Source organism: Thermoascus crustaceus, assembly GCF_041956765.1.
Source record: "Thermoascus crustaceus strain CBS 181.67 unplaced genomic scaffold VTN00scaffold_4, whole genome shotgun sequence".
NCBI classification, from domain to species: Eukaryota; Fungi; Ascomycota; class Eurotiomycetes; order Eurotiales; family Thermoascaceae; genus Thermoascus; species Thermoascus crustaceus.
The window spans coordinates 2,003,228-2,020,822 of NW_027192530.1; the positions used below are offsets into that span (position 1 = coordinate 2,003,228).

The 17,595-nt window shown below is 50.5% G+C and overlaps 7 protein-coding genes across 7 annotated transcripts; 2 read left to right on the forward strand and 5 right to left on the reverse strand.

Moving 5' to 3' along the window:
• Positions 1–466: 466 nt before the first annotated feature.
• On the reverse strand, positions 467–1,365 carry VTN00DRAFT_7299 (uncharacterized protein; the record flags this gene model as incomplete). Its single annotated transcript, XM_069434030.1, has 2 exons — positions 467–1,187; positions 1,295–1,365. 2 exons carry the CDS (start codon positions 1,363–1,365, stop codon positions 467–469), a joined length of 792 nt encoding a protein of 263 aa, XP_069287353.1.
• Positions 1,366–2,941: 1,576 nt separating this feature from the next.
• On the reverse strand, positions 2,942–4,204 carry VTN00DRAFT_7300 (uncharacterized protein; the record flags this gene model as incomplete). Its single annotated transcript, XM_069434033.1, has 2 exons — positions 2,942–4,118; positions 4,173–4,204. The coding sequence occupies 2 exons, from the start codon at positions 4,202–4,204 to the stop codon at positions 2,942–2,944; spliced, it is 1,209 nt and encodes a 402-aa protein (XP_069287354.1).
• Positions 4,205–5,685: 1,481 nt separating this feature from the next.
• VTN00DRAFT_7301 (uncharacterized protein) lies at positions 5,686–6,807 on the forward strand (the record flags this gene model as incomplete). The annotated part of the gene is made up of 3 exons (XM_069434034.1): positions 5,686–5,731; positions 5,994–6,256; positions 6,331–6,807. The coding sequence occupies 3 exons, from the start codon at positions 5,686–5,688 to the stop codon at positions 6,805–6,807; spliced, it is 786 nt and encodes a 261-aa protein (XP_069287355.1).
• A 226-nt stretch (positions 6,808–7,033) lies between these two features.
• On the reverse strand, positions 7,034–7,586 carry VTN00DRAFT_7302 (uncharacterized protein; the record flags this gene model as incomplete). Its single annotated transcript, XM_069434035.1, has 2 exons — positions 7,034–7,415; positions 7,471–7,586. The coding sequence occupies 2 exons, from the start codon at positions 7,584–7,586 to the stop codon at positions 7,034–7,036; spliced, it is 498 nt and encodes a 165-aa protein (XP_069287356.1).
• A 2,272-nt stretch (positions 7,587–9,858) lies between these two features.
• On the forward strand, positions 9,859–10,071 carry VTN00DRAFT_7303 (uncharacterized protein; the record flags this gene model as incomplete). The annotated part of the gene is made up of 1 exon (XM_069434036.1): positions 9,859–10,071. One exon carries the CDS (start codon positions 9,859–9,861, stop codon positions 10,069–10,071), a length of 213 nt encoding a protein of 70 aa, XP_069287357.1.
• Positions 10,072–10,290: 219 nt separating this feature from the next.
• Positions 10,291–13,590, reverse strand: VTN00DRAFT_7304 (uncharacterized protein; the record flags this gene model as incomplete). The annotated part of the gene is made up of 11 exons (XM_069434037.1): positions 10,291–10,430; positions 10,486–10,669; positions 10,820–10,849; positions 10,963–11,008; positions 11,172–11,528; positions 11,591–11,705; positions 11,864–12,008; positions 12,101–12,129; positions 12,183–12,292; positions 12,355–13,270; positions 13,359–13,590. 11 exons carry the CDS (start codon positions 13,588–13,590, stop codon positions 10,291–10,293), a joined length of 2,304 nt encoding a protein of 767 aa, XP_069287358.1.
• Positions 13,591–14,311: 721 nt separating this feature from the next.
• VTN00DRAFT_7305 (uncharacterized protein) lies at positions 14,312–16,489 on the reverse strand (the record flags this gene model as incomplete). The annotated part of the gene is made up of 9 exons (XM_069434038.1): positions 14,312–14,587; positions 14,650–15,174; positions 15,236–15,729; positions 15,788–15,811; positions 15,867–15,929; positions 15,979–16,078; positions 16,137–16,206; positions 16,260–16,286; positions 16,341–16,489. 9 exons carry the CDS (start codon positions 16,487–16,489, stop codon positions 14,312–14,314), a joined length of 1,728 nt encoding a protein of 575 aa, XP_069287359.1.
• Positions 16,490–17,595: the final 1,106 nt, after the last annotated feature.

Consider the following 17,595-nt stretch of genomic DNA (forward strand, 5'->3'; position numbering starts at 1 on the left):
TGACGCAGCGCGCACACAAAGGGACAGATGGATAGCTGCTGAGCCTTGTCCAGGAAAGCTGGAGGGTCTTCGGTCCTGCGATTTCCCGTGCTTGACAAGTCAATGCCAGCAGTGAGAGGTGGACGGGAAGACTGTATGGGCGAGAAGGGGGAGGGTGAGCGGTGGGAGAGGCGGGAGGAAAAATTCGGTGGCCGCGGAGCGTCCGTGAAGGCGTACAAGCAGCCGCCGCGACGGGCGGTGACAGCGGGCGCGCCAAGCCCGGCAGTACAACATATCATGATATAGAGACATAACGCTTTCGATTCACAGCACCCAGCTCGACTCTAAATACACCGACAAATATCAATTAGCTGTATATATATATATACACACTTCATATCCTTCATATCCCACTCCACAGAGTCAATTCGGATATTTCCGTCTCGAGAACTCCGCATGCCGAGTTCCGCTGTGCCCACTGATCTAGTCACCTAGGTAGTCGAAGGGTCCTCGTAGCTGTCATGTTTCTATTACCTCTCAGCGGCTCGGGCGTGTTGGGCGACGGCGACGAAGGCCGCGTGCTACTATTCGTGGAGCTCTCCGTAAGATGTTGCATGGTAAATGGCGCCGCACTGCTTCTGCTCGCCGTCGGGCTACCCAGCAAGCCTGGGCGTCCTCCAGCAGAAGGCATCCTGCCCGGGGCAGCATTCGGGACCGGACCACTGATCGTACTGCTGGCGCCTTCCCCAAAGCCAGCTATGCTATTGCTTCCGTCACTAAGACCGTCAAAACTGCAAACGCCATCGTCCGGCTCCTCGCTCTTCTTATCTGCTTCGAACGTATCACTGCCGCTAGCCCAGGTTGTGCATTCACCAAGACTACTAGTGGCGCTGGCGCTGCCAACTGTACTCCTCTCCTTAAAGTGGGCGTAACTTTCGAAATAATCTCGGAGGTTCGCTGGAGTAGCGGCGGTGGCCGCTTGCGCAGTATTCTGTGGCCCAGCGGTTCGAGCAGTTACGCGCTCCAGTCCCGCGAGACGGGATATACGATCAGCTCGCTCGGCGTCAAGGGTCGTGGTTGAGGATACGGAAGCGGAAGAAGAGTGACGTGCATGGTGATTATGTGAGCCACTGCGGCCCTGATGGCCGTCTTTAATTGCTGTCGTTGACAAGGCAGACAGTGAAGTGGTGGTAGAGTTTGGGGTGCCTCTGGGGTATATATATCTTCGTCAGTACACTCACAACACAATCTGACAAATTGCAGGATTGGGAGAGCAAGTGTTTAAGTAAAGAAAGACAGGAAGTGGAGGTCTTACGGTCCCATTTCTGAAGGTGTAACAGGGTCAGATGGCGGAGAGGGCAAGTTGATGAGACCTGGCGTAGACATCTTCTGGGTATTATTTGCTATGAGAGGTCTAGGAGAGGAAGATGGGTGTAGAGGGGAAGTATGCTCAAACCAGTTCAGAAGCACTGGATGCAGTACCTCTTGTTGTGGTTGAGCTGACCAAAAAGGGGACTCGAAGGGCTCCTCTGTCAACAGAGAAGGTATATCGGATACAATTAGGAGGTAAATGTCTATTCCAAGTCTTTGTACGACAGCGGTGGTTTGTCTAGAGACAATGAGACAGTGAAGTACGGGACAACAAGAGTCTGGAGATCTGAGTTTCAGGCGGTCGGGGACATTCACAGGCAAATGACGAGATGGGTTTCAAGGGGGGTGAACAGACTGCAGAAGAGTGTAACAAGGATTGATAGGTGGAAGCTTTTGTACTAATAAGTGCTCTTTCTGTTCTCACACTTGCACAAGCAGGATTGCAGAGTCTGGTCAGGATATCTCCACTCAGGCAAGATACGACTTACTATATGTACTGTACTAGTAGTCCCGAGCTACTTAGTACGGTATGTGGGCGGTTAGTAGGATTGTAGGGTGAGCGAGGCGGACAGAAGACGTCACCACCAGCCAATGGTGCTTACACCACAACAAGGCTGAGTGATATGGGTCTTTGCCAAGCATTTCACCCTCATGACTACTCGCCTTGCCCCTATTACTTGCACTAGAGAGAGCTCAGTAAGTAGTTGTTTCAGAGAAAATGTACGTGTACGTTAGATCTAGGTACGTAATATTGCTACTAGGCAAGTACAACTTACTACATAGAGATGTGCTCACAACATTGAAGAATACACATTAGGCTTCAATATCACAACTAGAACCAGGCTAAAGTCTCAAGCATCCATTTTTTTTAGCCTTCACTCAAATACTAAGTCACAATCGAAACGCAGTGTGCTGCTATGCCTGCCTTCAGCTGTGACTGTCCCCGCACTATACCACTTAGAAGGCTCGCATCAAAAACAGTAACTGACCGGGTAATAACCTGCTTGATGATGATGATGTTGTTGTTGTTGTTGTTGTTGTTGCGACTCCTATGAGAAAGCATTTGATTCAAGTATCACAAAGAAGATATACCTGCCCAAGCACGAGAGGGCCCGAGGGATAAGGCCCGGTGGAGGTATAGGAAAGGAGTAAATGCAGCAAGCCGAAGGACCACTGCGAGGCTGTCATAACTGCCTCGGCAATCAACTACACCTCCAACCACCGTTTCATCGTTAATGGACCACCATCGACCCCAGATTTATCTCCATGTAGCACGCCAACAACCCTGTTTACTATTATTTCCTCCAAAAATCGCGTGCTTGTCTCATTCCAATGTGGAACTACTTGGGTAAACTATCTTATAGCGATAACAGAGAGGGTGGGACAATTTGAAAGCAAAACTAAGCCAAGTTCTCTTCTATACGAAGGCAGACTTGGTGTAAACAATAGATAACCCACGAACTCCTTTTCCCCATTAGAAGCTCCATGGTCAAAAGGTATCAAAACACAATCCACTATCGACGTTCATCCACCCTAAAACCACGCCATTCGGTTTAGATTGCATTTCACTGCAACTCCTATACTCGGAAGCTCAGTTCTCGTTATACACATGCCACTGTTCTCCAGGCCCGAAGAATGCTTCCGCTAATCGACATCCGCTTTCTGTCGGTTGACTGAAGGCAATTTGCTCCTTGGGTATGTCCATCCCGTAAATGAAATTGCTAACCACACAATCGAGGAGATCCATTGCAATACCCTTCCTCCGGGAGGAGCCTGACGTCCAGATACGAGAGACACCCACGATGGCTGGGTGAACCTCATTCCCGACGGTGATGGACGAGCTATTCGATCTGTCGTTTCCATTCCCGTTCGCCGTTTGGCGCTTTATCGGCCGCGACTCCCATATGCGTTCCGTAAGACATAGACCCACACACTTACTGTCCTTCATGTGGAGGAAGACTTTATATCGGTCTGTCTCTTCCTTCCTTCCATTCTTCCTAAGGCATTTTGGGGGCTCCGTCTGACTCCACAGGACCGCGTCATCGATCTCAGGGGATGAGAGCTCCTTGTTGACCACCTCAAGTACTTTCTTCGCTTGGTTCTTTGCAGCAGGCGAGCTCTTTCGGTCCACAATAACTAGGTAGCCCTCGTCAAATCGCGCTGCCTCGTACACCCAACGAGATGCATTTGCTTTCACGAAAGCTTTCCCGAGCTCAACTCCTGTCGAGTTCATGTCGTGAAATTTTCTATGCAGCGCGACGTCTTCGGCGTTGGACGGGATATATTCCATGCCGCAGGAAGAACATGTCCTCCTGATCTCGCCCCCAAGATCTATTTGCATCTGTCTGAGAATAGGCTGTTGTTGGGGCTTCTTCTTGGGCGCCGGGTCCGTCGAGGTTCGCACGCTGTTCGAGTTTACCTCGGTCAGCGGTGATCCATTGCCCGACTCTTTGGTCGATGGCCGTTTGCGCTTGAGAAATGAGAAGGTTGGCTTTCGTGTGTTTATTGGAGGAGGCGTGGGTCGCGGCGGCGGAGAAGAGGGTGGCGTTGAGAGATCATCGTCATGTGTCCCCTCGGAGAAAATCACGGAGTTGCGATGCGAGGGACTCGAAAGGATCGCAGCGGAAGACTCTCGTATGGCGTTTTGAAGGTTCGTCTCTGCTTCATCTGAATCGTCACCGGACTGCACGCGTCGCTTCTTGGCCGCTGGGCGCAAGTCGTCATCAAAGACGCGCCGTACAGGTCTCCCGTAGGTTCTCATGAGGCCACTAGTGATTGTCAGCGGTGCTGTTGCGAGATCACGGGCGTCACGTAGGCTGTACCGTTTGAATGAATTTGTCACGGTCCAAGGCATCTCCCTAAGGTCCAGCAACCGAGCGTTGACTGCGAGGTGTTTGGAAGGAGGAATGTTTACTTCTGTAACACGGGCGGAATCGCAGGATAAGCTGATGGGTGACGGGAACGCGCCGGAAGGCTAGGCCCCATTCGGTCATATTGCTGCTCCCCAGAAAAAAGCTGTCAGTGCTGTCACAGCCCCATCCATCAAAACAATAATGTCGAGTTAGTGTTACGCGGTATTACGAACTCTCAGAGTCGAGGGTGTCGCCCACAATGGCAAGGGGCTGCGCAGACCGAAAGAGAGGTCGAGTTTTACGACAGAACAGGTCTTTTATCTCTTCTCATGGCCTGATGCAGCAGCCAGCCGTTACGGGTGACGCCAGCAACCCCGGGGCATTGGACGCCTCGACCCCCGTTGCCAGGCTCTCCTGCATCAGACAGATCAAGCTGTGAATCTCGGGCTACTTGGCGAGCGTCGCAGAGTGTCCCTAGCATGGAGTACAGCGAGGCTCCCTCACCTTGCGAGGTCGTAATTGGACACCCAACATTCCAACCAAGTCCATCAAACGGGTATACCAAGCCACACACGTAAATGTTGGAAAATAGAGCTTCACCGCAGTCTCCTCTTGATTCGAGCATTGGTGATTACTTCTATGTCCTATTTGCGCGTCAAGCAGCGTGTTCCGAGGAGACTGGCCTGCAACGCAAAGCTAGATAGGGTGTACTGTGAAAAAGCCTTGTAGCATTTGACGACACTTGACAACGCAGTCCGACTCCACCTTCTCCTCAGACTTTTCGGCTCTTCTCTGGTGCCTCTTCTGGTGATCCATATCATAGGAAGGGGGGGGGAAGCAATTGGGTCCAGAGGGAGCTGTCTACAGTATTAGTTCTTGCCTGTCAGGGACAATTTGCCGTACGCCTGCACCCACTTGATCCGCTGCGCTCAAGGGGGTCTCATCATCAACATTGCTGTCACCTGTGAAGATTAACATAGATGAACCTGCCCCGTTCTGTGAGCCTTTCCTTGGAGGTAATCCTCCTGGGCTATAACCGAAATCGATGGTAATAATAGTGGGTGATCTCCTTTTGAGACTGACCGGTGGAGATTGCCGATCCGTCACCCCGTGGGCGTCACGAAGCTCGAACCCCCAAGGTCATCTCGAGACGTCTGCTAGAAGGGTGGCATTATTATTCTTCTTCCAAATCACTGTAGTTGCGGAGTGCGGGATTTCGGAGAGGCGACGGAGACTTAACTAATAGGCTTAGGACTTGCTCGCTACCTGAGAACTCTTCGGGCCACAACTCGCCATCTGAGCGTCCACTTTGCAAAATCCTTTTTTTAGCCCGACCTAAGCATTCAGCTGCACGTCTCACTCGTCTCTCCCAGGTATTTCCTCTTAGTATCTTTCACGCCCAGCGATTCCACCTTTTTGAACAAGGGTTGGTGACTCTAGTTTGACAGCGAACAACTCAACTTGCACCCGTATATCGCGCACCATGTCGAACGACAACACTCAGGCTGCCGGCAAGAGGAAGAGGCCCAGTAAGTGTCGATTCGACTCCTTCGTTTTTTTCCCCCGGACTCGTGGCGGCCATTTCGTCCAGGGCATGAAATCCACTCCCTCACCGATAGATGCCGCACATGCGCTTTTTCCTTCAACCTGTCGGGTTCGCCGACTTTCCCGTCCGCCCTGACACATCACTATCCAAAGGATACTGTTCAACCCCATTGCCCGACTAAATGTTACCTATGGCCCAGCAAGAGGCTCTCCAGACAAAGATGGCTGACCGGACTCTACTCTCAGGGACTCAGTCCTGCCCTCCCCCAGAGCTTCCACAACTCGTAGCGGAACAGCACGTCCCGATTGCGTCCCACGACAAGGATACAAAGCGCCTCATCGTCGTCCTTTCAAATGCGTGCCTCGAAACCTACCGTGCTTCACATGGTGGTCGGTCTGGTACTGGGCGGGACGAAAAGTATTCGCTGCTCAACAGCGATGAGCATATTGGAGTCATGCGCAAGATGAACAGAGACATCAGCGACGCTCGGCCGGATATCACACATCAGGTTTGGACTTCTTATGCACTCGTTGCCATCTGATTATGTTACTTTTCGGGTTGCTTATCAGTCTGGGTCTCCAGTGTCTCCTCACACTTCTTGACTCTCCCATCAACAAGGCCGGAAAGCTCCAGATTTACATCCATACTGCCAAAGGTGTCTTGATCGAAGTCAGCCCAACTGTCCGTATTCCCCGAACGTTCAAGCGGTTCGCGGGCCTTATGGTTCAATTACTCCATCGACTTTCCATCCGCTCCACGAATTCGCAGGAGAAGCTGTTGAAGGTCATCAAAAATCCCATCACCGATCACCTGCCACCCAACTGTCGGAAGGTCACCCTGAGTTTCGATGCCCCTGTAGTACGTGTCAAGGATTATATCGACTCCCTTGGCCCGAGAGAGAGCATCTGCGTGTTCGTTGGAGCGATGGCAAAGGGACGTGATGACTTCGCAGACGAGTTCAAAGACGATACGATCAGTATCAGCAACTACAGTCTCAGCGCCAGCGTGGCGTGTAGCAAATTCTGCCACGCAGCAGAGGAAGTGTGGGATATCGTTTGACAGTGCTCCGGCTGTGTCCGCCTCAAGAAAGCTTGACGAGGTAACGAATCCCCTATCTGTCTATTTCACTGATGACGACAGCGCTTTCAGACGAGAAAAGTTGCACTTCATACATAAATCCTTGCCTGGGTCTTTCTCAATCTTTTTGTCTTCTATTTGACTTTTTCCAAGTTACCGACGGCCTTGGAAATCACTGAGTGCATACCCGACGGCCGCGATCACAACATCAAGGCCCCGTCGGGTGTGGACCGTGTACGGGTGTGTGACGGCTTAATGCATTGAGGGTTCTGTTTGGATCTGGTTCAGTTTTTGCAACCAAAACGTGCAGGTTCAACAGCCTCAAAGCGGGTTCAGATTTTATTCTCCATATTTGCTCCCGCGCTAGCATATTGTGGAAGCACTTCAACTTGCTCCACATTTCCAAAGGAAAATTGGAAAACCGGAAAAGAAAGGAGACAGAGACGGAGACGGCAACTGATTGACTGGCTCCTGGATACGCTTCAACTTGGTTATGTGTATGGGTAGGGCTCTGGTGGGAGGATCTGGGCCGGGCATGCTGCGGAGCGTCGTCTATTCCGATAGCACCTGGAGTACGCGGTGAACCAATACTAATGTTCGTGTCGGGATCGTTTTGTTAGCGATATCCAGCCTCCTGGAACGGACAGGAAATGGCTCATGGCGTAGTGTGCTTGTAACACCGTATCTTCTTCTAGTTCTCGGAGCGCCTCATTATTCGCGGGGCGCCTCCGGGCACATGGATCTGGTCGCTTCACCTTCATTGCGACTCTCTGACGGTCAGGCTGGCACTAGCAGCAGAAATGCCCAAAGCAGGGACACGGCGCTCCGTATGTTGTCTTCCCTGCAGCCCTTTGGGATCGTAAAGATGCCTGCCTTGCTCACGATCAGTATCTTGTCACGATGGACCCGAAAAGCTGGGGTTCCTCTTCGACAAAGTACGAGCAGGAATTGATACTGCTGAATTCATAGGTACAGTACATACCTATCTCCAGTATTCCAGCTGGCACAGCACATGTCGCTTTTCCCGCGCCGACAAAAGAGGCTGTTGCTTACTTTTTTTCGTAATCGCGATCCCAAGGCCGGCGGTAAATACTGTAACTGTTGCACTGAGTATACTTTTGTGTTTGATTAGACTATTATAGTGGCAGAATCCCACTGTCAGTTGAACCTCTAAGATGTAATTATAATCAATTATATAGTATAACTGCTATTCTTTAAAGATTTTTTATATTGTTTAGATTCTACTATAATAATCTCTTTAGAGATCTCTTTACTATATCCTTTTTAGGATATTAAAATTATCCTATTATAACACTCTATTATAGCTTCTTTTAAACTTTTTTTGGAGATCTCTTTGACAGACCGTTCAACCCATTCTTTTCTAAATTCTTAGAGAATTTTTTTGTTAAGTTCTTGCAAAATCTTTAAGTTTTCTATCAACTTGCAACTATATTAATGTTGGCAGTAGTTATCAGTGTAGGCAAACGGATCTATTGGGGCAGCACAGACAACTACGCCGCCATAGAGATCTTCGTTCATTGTACCTCAGTCTTTCATCACAAAATGTCCCCGTGCCCATCTAACTGTTCTGTAACCACCATGCGAGGGCATCCGTCCGAATCAAAAGTCCCAAGCTGCGGGCAGCACGACCTCTTCCACTCGCTCAGCTCGCAATATTCCTCTTCCCGCTGGCCCTACAACCACCGTCGCCACATCCCGCAGTGATCTCAAAAGTGTACGCTTGGCTCGTGATGTCCCCCTCCTGGAGAGCATCGCCGCTGCGATTCAATTAGCCAGATAGGAGGTTCTTAACATTTCATCATTCCAATGATTCTAAATCAAGCTCTCACGTGTCGAGGTGCTCAGCTAAGTTCGGTAAGCCGGTCAAACCGAGTGACAGTGTCAGCCAGGTCTTGACAAATGTCTCGAAGTCATCGCAGCGGACCGTGAAAGCGAACAGAAGCGCAGCGGGGTCGAAAGCTAGGTCGAAGGGATAGGGAGTCAGGGATGAAATGATGATGTTTCAGTCTGCTAGAATGCGTTTTGTAAGAATTATCATGTCAACTAAAAAGACACAAGGCTTTGTCTGATGGAGTGGTAAATGGTAAATCAAGGACTTCGATGTATTTTCTTCCACCCCTGCAACTCATTATTATTGCTCCTTGTTTAATTAAGAAAGACTAAAATTTTCCGTAATTTGTTATTTTCCATTCATCTGACTGAACCTCGTCATTAGTTGTGTAAAATCCGTATAACGGCGTGCTCGTAACAAGGCATCTTCTCTGTGCTGCAAACATTCATGGACAGCAGCTGATACCATAGGTACACGTACACGTCTTGGACTTGAAGGGCTACTAAATTACAAGTCCTAAGCAAGCGTGCTAGAACGAGAATCCCCAGTAAGTCCCTAAAGTCAAGATGACATCAATGACAACAATTTCTTTTCTTCGAGTGTGGTAGCGGCAGAGGGCTAGCAATCGAGGCAAGGTAGAAAGTTCCTCAGAATGTGGACCACTGCAACTACAGCTTGCAAGACTTTGGTTCGAGCCTGCTGAACAACCAGCTAAACGGGCTGGCGTGCATACTCGACTTGCTTCATCATGACCCAGAGTACAGAATACGTAGACCACACTAAAGATTTTTACCATGCCCCCCTGGTCGTTCAGCACCTCCAGAGTCCAGTCCATTGCCACTCCTCGGTGTTGGAACCATCCTGGAAACTAGGTCAGGACTATCAGAGGTATGTCCATATAAACAAAAGGCCGGCGGAGTTGACAGTACGCGGCAGTCCCAGGGGGAGATAAAACGAACATGGATATGTCGAGAGAACGGGCATAATGGAAGGGATACCCTTGGGAGAAAACCACATACTCCAAAAAGAATTCACGCAGCCCATTAAGGCTTCCACTAGACTACCCATCCGCACGCGTATACGCACACACACACACAGACATCTTGTGGCCAGCCAATATCAACTTGAAAGAACTACAGATGAGCAGACTAGGGAGCAATTATTTCTCTTGACTGATCAATATGGCTTGTCTTGTTGGTCTTCGTTTCGCTATCTGGATAATAAAGAACCACTCCTCTTCTCTCCTTGCTTATCCCCCTTGTCCCTATCAAATCCACCATGAACAAGCTGTCACGATCATCCAAGCACCAGCAACATCCTCCCCCCTTGTCCTCCAACCCAAGAAACTTGGGGTTTCACTTCGTCAATTTGCAAGTCCAATTATTGCCAGGTAGATGCCCATGCATGCATGATGAATGAGAATAGGTCATGATAATTGTGGATACGAAATTTGCCGTCGCCAAGCTAAAAACCGCACAAAGGTTCGCATAGAAAATGAGAAAAGGAATCACGACCACACTACGCCAGGCTTTCAGATCTGATCTAATGGAGCGAAAGGACACACAGAGGCCACAGGGAAGACCGAGGCGGCCGTGCGGGGTGTGTAGGCGTGATCAGATGGCGTATTTGCGAGTCCATTCGCGGGCGGTAGCCTCGTACCGAGGGCGGTCAGTCTTGTAAACATGGGCGATTTCCGGAACAAGAGGATCATCGGGGTTGGGATCTGTGAGCATGGAGCAGATAGAGAGCAGAACTATGAAACTAGTCAGCATAAAGCAGAAAACGTTGCCGACCGGATGCACACCGACCTTTGGAGATTGTGAGGGCAGGACTCCACTGGTCCCTCAGAATATCAAGACAGATGCTGCCATTGGAGTTGATATTGGGGTGGTAGATGCGAGTAGTGAAGTTGACCTTCGGAGGCTTGAATGGGTAATCGGTAGGGAAGTGGATCGCTAGGAAGAAAACGCCGCCCGAGTATGGCGAGTCACCCTGTTGTGCAAAGAGCCCGTTAGATTCCCGATTCGCAAATCTTCGACAACGGGTATGATAGCGTCTTAGGAGACGGAGATGAAACAAGGAGGGGGGAAGATCCCCGAAGTAGAATGCTATCGCGACCGTGGAAAGGACAAGAGCACTTACAGGACCCATGATAGTGGCTTGCCAGTGAAACTGGGAGGTGTCTCCATGTCAGCATATCTGCTCTAGTCCCGTCTCGCGTGACTTGACCCCGCCGCGTCGACGAGTACACAAAGCCGTGATGACTCGGTGGAGGAAGGGCATACCAGATCATCTCCGATGGGGCCAGCAGAGCAGGAGGAAGGGGGGTCACTGTCAGAGACATCAGTATCCAGTCGAGAAGAAGGCCATGGACGGAGGTACGTCTGGTGACAGACTCAGAAAACGCCCCGCAGCATGGTGGGGTGGGCTGCGTTCTCAGGCGGGAACATGGGAAGCGACCAGGCAAGATGGAGGGGCTCAAAGAATCACTTACCGCCCCAAGTCTGTGAGTTCCTTGTTGATTCTTTTGAGAGCCATGTCGAAGGGGTCTGAAGCGGGTGAGAGTGGCGGGGGTGGTGGTGGGCACGCCTGTCCTGCTGGATATGATGTGGTGGTATCCTCAGTTGCGCTGGGGTAGTGGTGGCACTGCGAAAAGTGACCCTGAGTCAGTTCTCCCTTGAGCACAGGGCAGAGGACGAGGAAGGAAGATGCAGCGAGACTCACAGGTGCGATGATAGTTCTATGGAGGGCACGGATCGAAGGCGGGGAGGAGAGGGTGCGACGATGGAGAAGAAGAGAGCTGGACTGAGAGAGATGGGGAGGAAGAAGAGGAAGAAGAGGAACGAGGGACCTTTGGAAGAAGACGGTCCCGCCTGACGCTGGCGGTGGTAAACGCGCCGTTAAGTTACTTACCGTACGGCTGCGGGTACGCAGGAGGAGCAGCGATCCGGGCCCCGTCCAGCCCACGCTACGACGTAAGTTACGGTATGTTCGCCGTACGGTATGTACAGGAATGTATGTCGATGTACTATTAGATGCCTCAGGCAGAAAATGACTCGGTGACTGGCGGATTATTCAATAATACCCACGCCTCGACGCTGCTTCTTCGCCCTTACGCAGTACAGCAGAGCGGTGGACCCTGCAAAAACAACAGCAGTGGGCATTATCCACCGTTATTATCCATACAGCAGACCACCTCGCCACTCTTCATGTGCGGGTAATGACCTACGCTGCCCAACCGCTCGATGACGGTGGCCCGATTCCTCACATCATTCTCACGTGATGCCTTGCCCGCCGCCCCAAGTCCTGCTCTCTTGAACTCCTTGGTATTCTACATGGTACATGTGTATGCCTAGGATACAACGGAATCTATCCGGACACATATCGTCTTGCCCAGCGGTGGTCTCAGACAAATGCTTGGACACCTGTGATCGCCCGTCCGAGGATCAGAGCTGCCATGGTGTCAGTCTTGTATCCGTTTGTCAGGAAAGGTTGGGACACTCACTATGAATATCACTCTGGCCCTCGTACGTCTGCGTGACGAACAGGTTGGCTACATGCCGGCCGATATGGTACTCATCGCTCGCGGCGTTGCCGCCAAAGATCTCCTGGAGCCTATTCACTTGGAATCAGCAACCGATTCATGGCATGGGTAACTAGGGATTTAGAATGCATACACCCTCGCGTTCACCAGCGCCCGGTCGCAGTTCTGCCGCTTGACCATCGAGATCATCTCCGGTGTCACCTTCCCGGCATCCTTCAGCCTTGCAACCTGCGTCGCGGCCAAAGTTCCGTATGCAGCGTCCGTAACCGCATCTGCGAGCTTCCTCTGCACCAGCTGATACTTGGCCAGTGGGTTACCCTTGAACTGCTTCCTCTCCAATGCGTATGTCCGCGCACGGTCGATGCAGTCCTCCAGCGCCCCCATCGTTCCAAATGCGATACCGAGCCTTGCACTGTTGAGGCAGGCGAAGGGCCCCGAAAGACCCTCGATGTTTGGGAACATGTTCGCCTCTGGGACGGGACAGTCATCCATCTGGATCATGCCCGTGATCGAAGCTCGTAGCGCGCTCTTGTTCTTAATCGCAGGAGTCTCCAATGTGCCGGGAGGACACTGGCTGCGCTCGATCAGGAACCCGCGAATCTTGCCTGTGCTCTCCAGCCTCGCCCACACCAGCAAAAGATCCGATATGGGGGAGTTGGTGATCCAAGTCTTCGTTCCCGAAAGCGAGTAATATCCCTTCCTCGAAGGGTGCTCCCTGGCCACCGTCTCCATGGATCCCGGATCCGAGCCGTGATTTGGCTCCGTAAGACCAAAGCAGCCCACCATCTTTCCCTTCGCCAGTTGCGGGAGGAACTTGTCTTTCTGCTCCTGGGTCCCAAATTCGTGAATCCCGGTCATCACGAGGGAGCTCTGCACGGACATGCCCGATCTGTACCCGGAATCTATCCGTTCGACCTCCTTGGTGATTAAGCCCGACGCGACGGTACTCACTCCTGCACAGCCGTACCCATCGATTGTAGCACCGAGGAGGCCCAGCTCGCCCATCTCCTCGAGGATCTTCCGATCGTAGTCTTCATTCCTGTAGGCATCTAGCAAGCAGCGTACGGTCAACTTCTCTCCCTTCATCCCATCTCGATTCCATAGAACATCCGCAGAACTGTCTCCTACAAGACGTACCTAGCACCCGGGGCAGCAACCGCTCTTGGCAGTACTGCCTAGCCGTATCCTGGATTGCCAGCTCTTCCTCAGTATACAGCTCCGCTGCCGCGAGTGGATCTTCCCAATTGAACGCCCTCGAAGAAGCATACCGACAGCCGCGGATGCTCCTTGTTGAAGTGATAGCTGCATTACGAGCACGGTTCGCGGACAGAAAGTGCCGTGAGGCGGCGCGGAAGACGGATCGATTCATGATCCGTTGACAAGGCATGGAAGCAAGAAGTGGTCGTCAAGGCAGGGAATATACGGCAAAGTGGAGGCGGAAAGCGTGAATCGGGCGCAGCAGTGAGATCTGCAACTGCAACCACTTCCTCGTTCTTGGAAGGCTCCTAGGGCGGGGAAAAAAAAGGCTCGAGAACACCGTTCTTATCCCAGACTTCAGAGACGGACGGTGCGGGGATGGCTTCGGAACGGGTCAATGCTAGACAGTTTGCCGGCGGTAATGGACCCAGGATTTCCGGGGAGATCCAAGCTTCGTCTGCGAAGTAGGCAAAGAGAGCCGACGTTCGTGCTAGGGCTGCAAGCGGAGCATCTCGAGATTCTCGACAAGACGACCTCGGGAAGACCTCGGGTGCGTCCGATGGACCAAGCAATCGGCGTGCGCACGATAATGTCGGTCCGGGGTTCGTCTTCCGGTACCGCAGCCCGGCAGTCATCTCCAGAGCATTATGATAGTATTATTAATGTAAGGCTTCTTCTATCTTGCATCAAGTGGCTACTAAGCATTCCTTAAGCACTTATGTATATATTGTCCCCATATGCTTCAAGAATGAGTGATTCCATGCGAACAGACAGAAGTAAAGAACGACAAAAGGACATGGCTCCCAGAAGCACAGGACGCCCGTGTTTGCCAACAGACTCCATACCTGTCGCTGTCCAAGGAGTGCAAAGTACTTGTTTTTCCTGTTGCCGATCTAGAAGTTCTCCTTACCCCAGACGAAATTGAATCCCGGTTCGGAATACATGTTACACTTGATATGCAGCTGACTCCCCAAACCTTTGGGGCCGCAGAAAAACACTCCTGCCTCTGCTGGGGTGTGAATCTTCCGGATAGATCGGAATATCATATCCCAGTTTGGTCGACCAAAGTTTGTCGGCGCGCGGAGTCCAGTAATTGCATCTTGCTCCGCGTTGGCATCATTGATCATGATGTTGGTCGCGTCATCAGCTTTGATCTTGGCAGTCAAGTACTGTTGCAGTGGTCAGTTCGCGTTGCGTGGCACAGGTTTGCAAGTCTTTGGAGACAGCTTACTGTGTGAATTTCGATATGATTAGCTAGGTCCTGCGCTTCGATGGCGAGGAGAAGGGAGCGGAACCACTCGAACGACCCAAAGTCACGGCAGATCCAGAAGAAATACACTTTTCGAAGTCTGGTTCTCTTCTGTGGGTAATTCATACGATACCAGACACTTTTGAGGATAGACGCAAACGGAGTCACACCAATACCAGCACCGACAAGAATCGCAATCTCATACTTGAAAACATCCTCGGATGCGCTTCCAAAAGGACCATCGACATATACCCGTGGTAGAATTCTGCGAATTGTCGGGTCGACGTCGTCATCGCTCACTTGCCTGTTGATTCCAATGACCGCTGACCCGTCGTTTTTATCACCTTTGCTGGATTCGAAATTACAGCCGAGAGCTTTTGCGAGAGCTTTGGTAAAGTTTCCAACACAGCGCACGTGAATAGATATGTAGTCTTCCTCCGGAGCGCTGGTAAGCGTGAAAGGATGATATTGCCAGATAGATACTTCTGGGCAACAAAGGAAGATGTACTGCAGCACAGTGGTTAGTATTTCAGCATTTGCACTAGATAAACAGACAAAATTTCCCTACCTGCCCAGCTCTCGTTTTTGTCTTTTCTTTCTTAATCTGTATTTCGACGACGTTGCTTGGATGCTGAATGACCTTTGAAATGAAAGTCTTGTGGCGTCCTCGAACCTCTCTCATGACCCGCTCTAGAAGGTAGATAAAGCCTCCGTACATCCAGTAAAGCCAAAAGACGCCAATACCAGAACAAAATGGTGGAGTATCCGTCTTGATCATGCAGAATGCACCGTGGAATGACCAGAACAAGAAGAATATGATGAAAAGATGGTGCGAATACCAGAAGCGCTCATAATTTGCTCGTCTCGGTTTCTCGATTGATGTAAGAACCATAATCATCAGAGCAATAAGCATGATCCAACCAGTCCAAGTTGGACCTGTAATAAAGCCGGCCTTGAGAAAACCAATAAAGCCTTGGTTGTTCACAGCGGAAAGTTGGGCCACGTTATTAATATGAGCAATAGTATGAACCCATGAAAAGAAAACAATAGACCAAGCAGTAACTGCGGCAGTAAGTTAGCAACAGAATTTCAGTGAGACCAGATGACCGGTTCGACGTACGTTTGTGGAATGTAATGTTTTTGTCTGCATTCGTATGGGTTAATTCTGCAGGTATATAAACTTTGAAGATGCAACATACCAAACTGAATAATCCCGTTCAGAGGCGTCTGCCTGGCCAAAGAAATGAGAGTACGGCACACGGCTACTTAGAATTAGCGAGAAATAGCTAGCCTGATAGACAGGAGGCATACGAAACAGAATAAGCGCTACATCAAAGTGCAGAACCAGGGCAGCAGCCCTTGCAATCATGTATGTAAACGAGTAGGTATCGCGTGCATTCTGAAGGTTGTCCTGTCCATAAGTGAGCGATAAGCTCTTCTGGGCAATAAAAAAGAGATGTATTTTTCACCTTAAGAGAGTAGTTCATAAACGCGAATGCGTACACCATGGCGTGGACGAGCATGAAAACTCCAACGAATCTGAAATTTCGTAAGCAACCTGTTGACATGTGTCGACTTCACGGGATTGATACAGCCTCCTCCAGCCTTCGTTGACCATCCTGAACTTCGTTAGCCTTACAATAACCGACAACAGAAGATGTTGTATTGCGTACCATCGATCAAACTTCTCCTTCAATGTCAGATCCCTTGGGGGTTCACCGCTCACTTCCCCTGACATCAGCATTCTAGTCAATGGAGGCCACCGTGACCGCTCTGACTTTTCAGAGGAGGAGCCATTCTCAAGAATAAGTGATTTCTCCATAGTTGGATTTTCCCTCTGATAGACTAATGCAGGATTCGGTTCTAATACAGCGATGGCAATATTTGATCCCAAATCAGCCCGCAGACGACTAGCCACACCGTGGGGAAAAAAAAATCGAATTCAGAGTCTCAAAGCCAGCTTGAGTCTCAGTAGATAATAGAAAATGATTAGAAATTCGAGGTGACAAACTCGACGAAACTCGCCTACCGGCCGATCCAGTCAGCTTCGCAATGCTTCAGAACCAAACCGGGTTGTAGCATCACATACCATCTGCTGCCAACCCCCGAATCAGTTGATAAATAAAGAGGACTTTGCCTTGAAGTAGCGATTATAGAATGAGATCAACTGGGGAAGAGAAAAGGGTGAAAGCAAAGATACGGCGAAGACAGGCAAGACTTGGGGATTAAAAGCCTTTGGCTAGAAATAGCGGTTCCAGATAGGAAGAAAACAGGGGTAGTTATACGCAGATAGCGCAAGATAGAACTACAATGCTTATTGTACAGTATGCACCTACTTGTGGTCTGTCGACTCCGTACGGAGTTCGGCAGTCTCGAAACACACCTTGATCGCGCGTCCGCCAGGGAGCAAGGGGCTGCTCAGGCAAGCAAAGCAAATCGAGATACGGATACCCAGCACAGAAACGCCTGGGGTGTCGGACCATCGCCATAGGTGGGACGTGAACCTCCTGGTTGCAGAAAGGGGCGTTGTGTGGCCGATACTAGGCGCCATCGTGTCTCGCCAGTGTTTCACAGCATCACCACTCGTAAGACTCACAAAATGCGGCCTCTGTAGTCGGCCATGCACGAATAGCTTAGGAGAAGAATAAAAAAGCCCCCAAGGTCAGTGACAGCACAGTACCCCCACAGAATACATTCCGTAAGTTCATCAGTTCTAAATCCAGTTAATTCCTGCTACGTATTATACTATTGTACAACCTCATGTCGGTCAAAAAGTACATGTAGCTTTCCGTTTAATGACTAAAGAGCTGACTTGCTCGTAACTATAACCAACCTAATGTGAAAAACCTCCGCTGATGTTTGGGAGCCTCATCGTTATTTCAAGCCCACAGCGAGAACTGGTCGGTCATTCCTCTCCAATAATATGAT